General features: G+C 37.2%; 1 protein-coding gene and 1 long non-coding RNA gene across 6 annotated transcripts in view; one reads left to right on the top strand and one right to left on the bottom strand.

The window, feature by feature from the left end:
* Positions 1–268: 268 nt before the first annotated feature.
* LOC148127035 (uncharacterized) lies at positions 269–1756 on the top strand. Its single transcript, XR_015741849.1, has 2 exons — positions 269–812; positions 950–1756. It is a non-coding gene; the product is annotated as an uncharacterized LOC148127035 (long non-coding RNA).
* The window catches only part of SLC39A11 (solute carrier family 39 member 11), a 327162-nt gene continuing 319083 nt past the window's right edge, over positions 620–8698 (bottom strand). For all 5 annotated transcript variants that reach the window (XM_087925014.1, XM_087925016.1, XM_026701720.2 and 2 more), the window contains 3 exons: positions 5383–5481; positions 3924–4082; positions 620–2302 (listed from right to left, as the gene is read on the bottom strand). In XM_087925014.1, the coding sequence (XP_087781140.1) occupies positions 2224–2302; positions 3924–4082; positions 5383–5481 (337 nt within the window). In that variant the 3' untranslated portion in view covers positions 620–2223. The remainder of the gene's footprint in view (positions 2303–3923; positions 4083–5382; positions 5482–8698) is intronic.

Raw genomic sequence — 8698 nt, 5'->3', positions numbered from 1 at the left:
AACAACCATGACAGGACAGATAGCCCAGATTTCTAGATCCCTAGAGACTTAACCTTCCCTAAGACTAACACTCCTGATGGTAAATTGCTTTTAACTTGATATGAAAGAACAAATTGAGCGCACCAGATGTCACAGACATGAGAGGCAAAGGGTGGAACTGATAGAATTTTTTTTCCCACTGGCTTTTTGTTTGCACCTCAAGGTAGAATAAGGAATATAGTAACATCTGTCATGGGTCTCTAAGGGAACGAAGGACCAGATGTTTTCTGGTGCCAGAAATGCAGACTTTTAATAGGAATGGTTCATTCTTCAATGTATCCTGTATTGATTGGAAGGCAGACTGGGTGATATTTCAAGCAGTTATATTACAAATGCTAATAAACAATAAGAATGGGTAGAATCAGCTTGATTCATTGATTAAATGGATATCGGCTTATGTTTTGATAATAACAATATCATCTACCAAATGCAGCATGCAGAGACATCAAAGGTCTGATAAACTGGAATTCATTTTAGTCCGAATAGTAATATATGTAAAAGGTTGCTGAAGAATCTGGTAAGTCAGAAAAAAAGTGGGAGGAAATAGAAGAATAAAGAATTGGTCCATTACACCCACACACATTATTGATCCATTTTAATTCAGAATTTTTAAAAAAATCAAGTACAAACATAATTCTGTATTGGTTTTTATGCACAGTAACAAACCCCTTTCTGAAAATGAAGAAACAATTCTGTATAATTTAATTTTGTTCATGAATCCCTGCTAGTTAATGGAAGTTGCATGGCTCTTAGAAAGCTTTACTTAGAGCAGGGTTCTCCAACCTTGGCAACTTTAAGACTTGTGGACTTCAACTCCCAGAATTCCTCAGCCAGCTTTGTTGGCTGAGGAATTCTGGGAGTTGAAGTCCACAAGTCTTAAAGTTGCCAAGGTTGGAGAACCCTGCTTTAGAGTATTCACTTAGGTCTGGATGCAATCATCTTATATTCCATCTCTCCTGGAATGCTAAAGAATGATCAGAAAAGCCCTAACGCTTTAGGGTAGAAATGGGGCTACTACTGGCAATATTTATCCATTGCACGAACCCCACTGCAACACCTGGGAAGAGAGATTTCAAGCACAATTCTCCAAATTTCAAATACTGGAGATGAAAAGCAAACAGTCCTGAGTCAAAAGTACATTCCATACCTATACTAAGTTCTTTTGCTGGATCTGTAAAATTGTTTAGTCCTTCAGATGTATTTTCTGACTGTATGGCCTCATGGATATTATTTTCTTTCACAGGGGCCTTGGCACACACTTACAATAGATTTGTCAGATTATTAGAAAAAGGATTTGTTTATATTAACCTTTGTTGAGTCATGTCATCTTTATATCCATCAGAAAGACAGTGCAATTCCTCAGTACATTTTTTTAAACACAAGACCATATACCCAAAGGTGGAAAAATGTTTAGAACAGATATATTATTATTATTATTGGTTTAAACAATGAAACAAAACACCACCGCCTTTTGTTACTTGCAATGACAATGCAGAACAAACTATACATTGTCAAGAGGCTCTGATCCACCTGCAGAGATTTACTGCTGAGAATTGCTTAGTACAGGATGTGTAAAGGGCACATTAGCAATTCAACCTTGCTGTCCAAGTAAATCTCTTAAAATCTTACCTATGTTCTTGGTTATTTTTTTAAAAAAAGATACTATTTATTTCAGCAACTTATAAAAGTAAATATTTCCAAATCCCTGAAGAAAAAACTCAACACAACTGTGTTGTTAGTCATCGTGTGTCAATAGAAGCCTTGAAGATCTCTGAGGCTGTCCCACTCTGTTCCATACAATACAATACAATACAATACATACAGCAAAGTCCATCAATCAGAGATCACACTGGACAGTGACATTTTCAGAAACCTGCCTCAACAAAGTGAAGAATTTTTTTAAAAAAATTCTTGAAAACTCATGATTACGCTTCATAACCAACAGCCTTGAAGAAACAGAACTAATTAGGGGCAAAAGGACAAATGCACAAAGAAACCTGCTTCCCAAGATCAACCCCATATATATTATGACAAGTTTTAAGAATCAGTATCATTAAATCAATACCAGCTCAGTTTTCTGCACAATAATGTAAAATACAATAGTCCAGTTGCAATTTCTACTGTGCAATATCTCCTGTTTTAATGCATTTTGAAGGTCAGTTTGAGAAAAGTCATTATTTCTTATTATCCAAGTCCTACATCCAGGGACATCATAACCACAAATCCTAAGATGGCTGTCCAGGAAGCCAGCTTTCCATTGCCACTAAAAAGAAAAAAAGAAAAGGCAATCATGCTTTTTTTGCTAAGAATGACATTTTTAGAATTTATAAGACTTTTAAAAAAATCTTCCTCTTGAAACTGAAAGATTTCCAAAAGTGCTCAACTAACTTCAAAAGCTTCTCTACCTTTCCTTCCATGTAAGGCAAGCTGTTCATACTGCAAGAAGTAAATTGATTCTTAAATATTTATCTCTCAAAGTTTTCAGAACACCTGTGCGTTTCGTATGTTTCACCACAGTATATCTACCATACAGACATATATTAATTTTTGGGCTTGGCTGGAGTAACAAATTACTGTTTCCTGCTTGGATACTTCATGTCTACCTTGATTCAAGACAGAACACACACATTTTCCTTGCCTCCATGAAATGATTCTGGAATACAGTATTTGTTGATATTGGAGTACTGATATCATAATACTCAGTATCAATTTTGTGTTACTATTCAGCCATTCTACCAGAATAAATACAAAACTGAACATAGACATTGCTACCTGTGACATGACTAGGTTCACAGTTATCTCTAAAATTAAACTACCGGGTTCTACACTTGCACAGCCTACGTTTGATATAGTACTCCAAAGCCTATGATTTTCTAGCAGGAGCTTTACCTGACATGTTTAAACTGTCAGTTCAGAAAATTATCAAATATCCTCAGACCGCAATGTGGAGGTTAGGTGGATTTTTTTGAAGTCAAATGGCCGTTTAGAAAGTTATACATAAGCAACCACTTTTCTTTATTGGGTAAGATCAAGAATTGAAGACAGAACAGTCCTTTTAAATATGGAAGGACCCTGCAGTGTTGGAGAGATGTGGAAGTTGCAGTACTGTAGATGTTATATAAACGTTCTGCTTTGACAGCTGGTAAAGAGATTGCTACTCGGAGTGGTCTGTGCTCAATGAGAAAACTTAGACAAATCATAAGAAAGCCATTTGGCCCATTTGTGACCCATCTGACTGTGATACACTGGTAACAAAGGCTCTGGTTGTTTCCCTTCACTGCAGAAAACAAACAATTGTGTGTCCTTCCAAAATAAAGTAGAATGTAATTTTTTATTTTTTTTTAGTTGGGTCCAGTCTGATGAAGTTGATCCTCAAACTAATGAATGTTGTGATTTTTCAGTTAATTGCAGCTCCTAGTTGCTTCAATAATGTATTCTGGATATAAATGTAGAGCAGGGGTCCCCAAACTTGGCAACTGTAACACTTGTGGACTTCAACTCCCAGAATTCCTTAGCCAGCTGGCTGAGGAATTCTGGGAGTTGAAGTCAAAGTCTTAAAGTTGCCAAGTTTGGAGACTTATGATGATGTAGAGGGTCAACAATACAGGGCCAAAGAGGTAATTATTACTAAGTAGATTACTAATTACTGTTTAGTAGTACTGTCACTAATTATTAAATAGATTATTACTAAACAGATAATTATCAGTTACTAATTAGTAGTACCCATTATTACAAATTATCGAGTTGATTATTACTAATTACTGATTTTTACTACATACTAATTACTAAACTAAGAAAAAAAAATCATTCAATTAAGTGGATTAGATTGCATTTTATTTCTAGGATTTTAAAGTTGATCAGATGCAAATGAACCAGGTTCTCACCAGATCTGTGCTTCTGGAATGATGTCATCCATCACTACATACACCATTGCTCCAGCAGCAAAAGCCAAAGCATATGGGAGGAGGGGAGAGGCTAGCGCTATGGCAAAAGCACCAAAGATGCCAGCTAGGGGCTCCACCATGCCACTTAACTGACCGTACCTGTAAAGCGAGCAGAGCAAAATGTCAGTCAAGAGAAAGAGGATCTATTTCCTTCTCCATGCAATTGTTTCCCCCTCAACTGCCACCCTTTGGAGAACTCAGAGTCAATATAAGATCAGCTCCTTCCATTCCCTCTGCCAAGTTTTTCTCTGGGGTCATTGAAAAATAGAGAAGCTTCTCCAAGTCATTCTTGAGCAAACACCTACGAGATCACCCCTCCTTTAGAGGTGACCAAAAGTTCTGGAGGAAAAGTGAGAAGATCAGGTAGCCCCTCTCTCTCTCTCTCTCTCTCTCTCTCTCTCTCTCTCTCTCTCTCTCTCTCTCTCCCCCTCCCTCCCTCCCTCCCTCCTCTCTCTCTCTCCTGCCTCGTGTGTAATATTCCTAATTCACCTGGTCCACTATGTTTCTCTACAAAACTTTCAGGAGGTTATAGACTCCACGTCACTTAGGAGATCTAAAAGACCCAGTGAGGACCTTCATCTTCACTGCATATTCTTATACAATTGGCCTAACACATCTAGAGGGAATTCAACTGGTGTCATTGAACCCCTTCTCTTCACCAGAAGGTTCCTGACTAGGATAGCATACAGATGTGTTAGCAAGTATATGGGAGAGCAATTTGAGGGCTTTGGAGAATGTGTGGTTGCTGCAGTTATTACAATTCAAGTGTATTTATGGATTTTTAAAAAATCAAAATTTCAAACCAATGCTCTTAGATTAAAACTGGAAGGGGGCAAACATTAGGAAATTAATATAACAGACCAACCAGGGAGAAATAAAGCCGCATTACAGGATGTGCATAAAGTGTAGGGAGGCATCGAGGGGTTTTTTTTGGAGGAAGCTCCTCACATGAGCTCTCAGAGGTTGATACATCGAAGTATCAGAATGTGGGCATTATAATCAGTGTTGAAAACTGAGTATATTTTGAGCTATAATTCCCACAATTCATTGGTACTGACCATGCTGATTGGTACATTTGGAGTGTGCCCAATTCTCTGACTTTATCACAAATATTTCCTGAGTTGGCAGTAAAAAGTAAAGCCTAGTGTGACCCAGCAGTTTATTTCATTTGTGGGCAGCAAATGCTATGAAAAAATTCTTTTGCACACAAGACTCTTCGGAGACCACAAAATTGTCTCACTGAATAAAAACTTTGAGAACTACCAAATAGTGTTTCCCTTGCATTAGAGCGATAGTATGACTCAAAGCCATTTTGATGCACTTTAGTCCTAACTATATAAAGCAGATAACAGTGAAGAGAACACAAAGAAACACTGGAGTAACAATTTGACTTGCTTACCAGAAGGCTCTCCATGGTGAAAATCCAGCCCCATGCAAGGGAAGGCTGACAGCCAGCCCTTCTGGAAAATTCTGAATGCCAATCCCAATGGCTAAATTCCTATATGAATAAAATGAAACAGATTTATATAACATTGGCGTTTGTGTAAGGATGGGGGAAAGTTACAAGGATCGTCCTCTACTGGAAAAGAAATCCTTATGATTAAACACATCTCTTTAATGTCAATGTTTTTAGCCCTTGAGGCCTAATGTAATAACTAATGCTTGGCATCCAGCTCATGATTTTCATCTTCAAAGTGTTCCTCAACTTAACAATGCCTCTGGGACGCAAAGAGACATAGAAGTGGGTGGAGAGAAAACTTGTCAAAAAGAAGTAAGCTTAAAATAGCTAACTCAATTGAATTCTAAAAGCTGAAGCACACACCAAAAACACTCCCACAACGAAAGGAAAAAAAATGGCAGTGGCACATTGTAAAATGGTAAGAAAAGTGCTGAGGCTAATGTTGCCTAATGTACATGGTGTATTTTTTTCCCCACAGGCAAAAGATACTGAGATATTGACGCTTAAACTAACCTTGCTCTTTTCTCCAAAAGTATATTTAGAGCTAAGTCATAAACATAGACAAAAACATGTTGCATTCAAGAAATTCCCCATAAGATTCACTCAGAGGTGGAGAATCACAAAATTAGACAGAGTAAGCAAGAATGAAACAGTAGGAATCTGGAGCTCCTTACATTCTTAAACGGTATATCACACTCATGAGTGTCCATATATGAATTATAAACTTTTTCTAAACACCACCAAAGAACAGAAGAATTTTCTGTGATCAAGCAAGCCACATCAATCATTCCCAAAGCTACAACAGGCCGAGATATCAAATATCTACCCCTCTTGACATAGCTCAACTCTACTTGGGCTGCATCAGTCTTCTCTCTTTAAAGAGGAAACAGTAGACGCAGCTTTGATTGACTACTTGTGATCAAAAGAAGGGGGACTTTGAAACGGGGAGGGGGTGTTCAAGGCTTTGTAGCTAGATTAAGGTTGAAGGTTTTACATTCCTGCTAAAACACAGCTTTACATATCACTTTATTTAAACAAAAATAGAATAAAAGCTGTTTTGACCACAATTCGCCCTTCTGCATGACTTTCTGTATCCACCTTCTGTAATATGGTTTTGGTATATATTTTGCCTAGATAATTGTTGGTTTGTGAGGGTTTTTTTTTGTTTTTGTTAAGACAGAATTGAATGGGCTGCATGTCACTGCAATTTCTCAAATCTGATGTCTTTGACATTCTAGGTTTAACATCCCTTTTCGTTCAATACAAATTTGCATTCTTGGACTGGAAGAAAGTGCACAACCTTCATCATTGTAATGAGGAGTACAGTATTTGTATTCTTAAAAGTAGAAGGTTATATGGGTACACTCAGAAAGTGAGAAAAGTATTGGTGGTAATGCTTAACAGACAAAGGCTGGGATATTTGAAAACAGAATGTACACATATGCCTTTGAAAATAAATCACCCACTTACTTTATGATTTATATCTTTTAATTTGTCTGTTGAATATACAGGCTTAATAAAATAAGGGCAAATGTATTGCCTGGGTTTGAAATCTAATAATATGTACACAAATATAATGGCTACAATGTACTGTACAATAAGCTTCTTAAAGTTGTTATTGTACTGTAAACATGAAGTAACTGATTACAACTAATAACTATTTTTAAAAAGTCAACTGACCAATGTTGACATGTAAGGATCTAACAGTTCATCTATTAAGTGCTTAACTGCCAATGAGTAGAAACATATTTTTTCTAGGAATGTCAAACCACCAAGATTTAATTGTCCTTAAAATAGACATGTAGCTTTGAATTTGAACAAGTTTCATCTGAAGAGGTAAGAAGAGAGCAATGTGGTTATGTAGACACAATATTGAATTTTAATGTGAGAAATCTAGATTGTAATCTCTTTCCAACCACAAAGCTCACTGGGTGGGCTTGGGCAAATCACAGTCTCTGCAGAATCTATGTTACTGGCTTACTGAAAGGATAAATGAACAAAGAATTGCAAAGTGTTTTATGTACATAAAATGTACCTGCCCTTTGCTTTCCATCACCAGTAGTGCCTTGTACCCTTTTCACTGCCTCTATTCTTCAGGGGAGCTCAGTTTTGGCAGCCATTACACAATATCACTTGTGTCTAAACATGTTATGTTAAAAAAAAATTGGAAGCCAAGAATGGGTTATTAATAATCATTAGGAGTAGTAGGTGAACAGATGGATCACTCAGGTAAAAAGAACAGAAGAGGGAAAGCAAGAATAGATTTCTCAGTCATATCTCTACAAATATTAATATGCAATCTGGAGACAAGTATTTTCTTGTAACACAACAATCATGCTATTTATGATTTAGCTGTGATTATGTCCCCATATCCCTCACAATCAATTTTTCATCACATTTTTTTTTTGCTTCTAAAACTGTAACAAGATATATTTTAAAAAAACCAATTCTTGGAAAGAAAATGATTGTACTTGGAATAATAAAATGTTACTTCCCTATAGGTATTTTCCAAGAAAGAGTCAGGGGATTAAAAGTAGCTAAATTCTAAAAGGTTACAGACAAAATGTTGAGTGAATCAGCCCGATTGTTCTCACAGAACAGAAGGGTGTATTAATAAGAAGTCAGCTTTACCAGCAAATGTTTGAGTTTCATTCCATTCCAGCATCGGTGGTATAGGAGAAAAAGAGCGCCTGTTACATTACGTGCTTGGCATGGATGCTGTTGAATGAATGCTTATGAAACTGGGGCCACTTGCTCTACGGTGGGATGCCTGCCTGCAAAATTTTTCTAAAATGGAATTTTGAAGGAAACTTAAGCTCCTCTTCTTGAGTTTCCTTGTTGGATGATGGAATTTGCTGCTCTCAAGCATGAAGGATTAACAACGCCAGAGGGCAGGCTCCAGATGAGAGTGGTGCAAACCTTTCTCTTCTCTCCAAAGCTCTACCTACAAGGCTCAGTCATGCCCTATAGTAACCCCTCTTACACCACACACACTTACAGTATCATTTCAATCCAAGTAACCTAAGCCAAGCGCCATTCAAAACCCAACCAGGTTACACCTACGATAATGTTGAAAGGTTAGCACAGTTGCCTTTCCTAAAGGCATCTTCTGTGCAGTATACATGTACAACTTCTGCCTGTATAGGCTTGCCCCATTCTCCTGACTGGACGGCCAGGTCTTTACAGTACATATATTATCTGGGATATGGCAGAGTTATACTTGAATTAAAGGAGCAGGCCAGTAAGATTTTCAATC

The sequence above is a fragment of the Pseudonaja textilis genome, chromosome 2, assembly GCF_049901715.1.
Source record: "Pseudonaja textilis isolate UNSWEBS1 chromosome 2, rPseTex1.2, whole genome shotgun sequence".
Lineage (NCBI taxonomy): Eukaryota > Metazoa > Chordata > Lepidosauria > Squamata > Elapidae > Pseudonaja > Pseudonaja textilis.
Note: the sequence above shows the minus strand (reverse complement) of the source record. Positions and strands in the feature narration are given on the sequence as shown.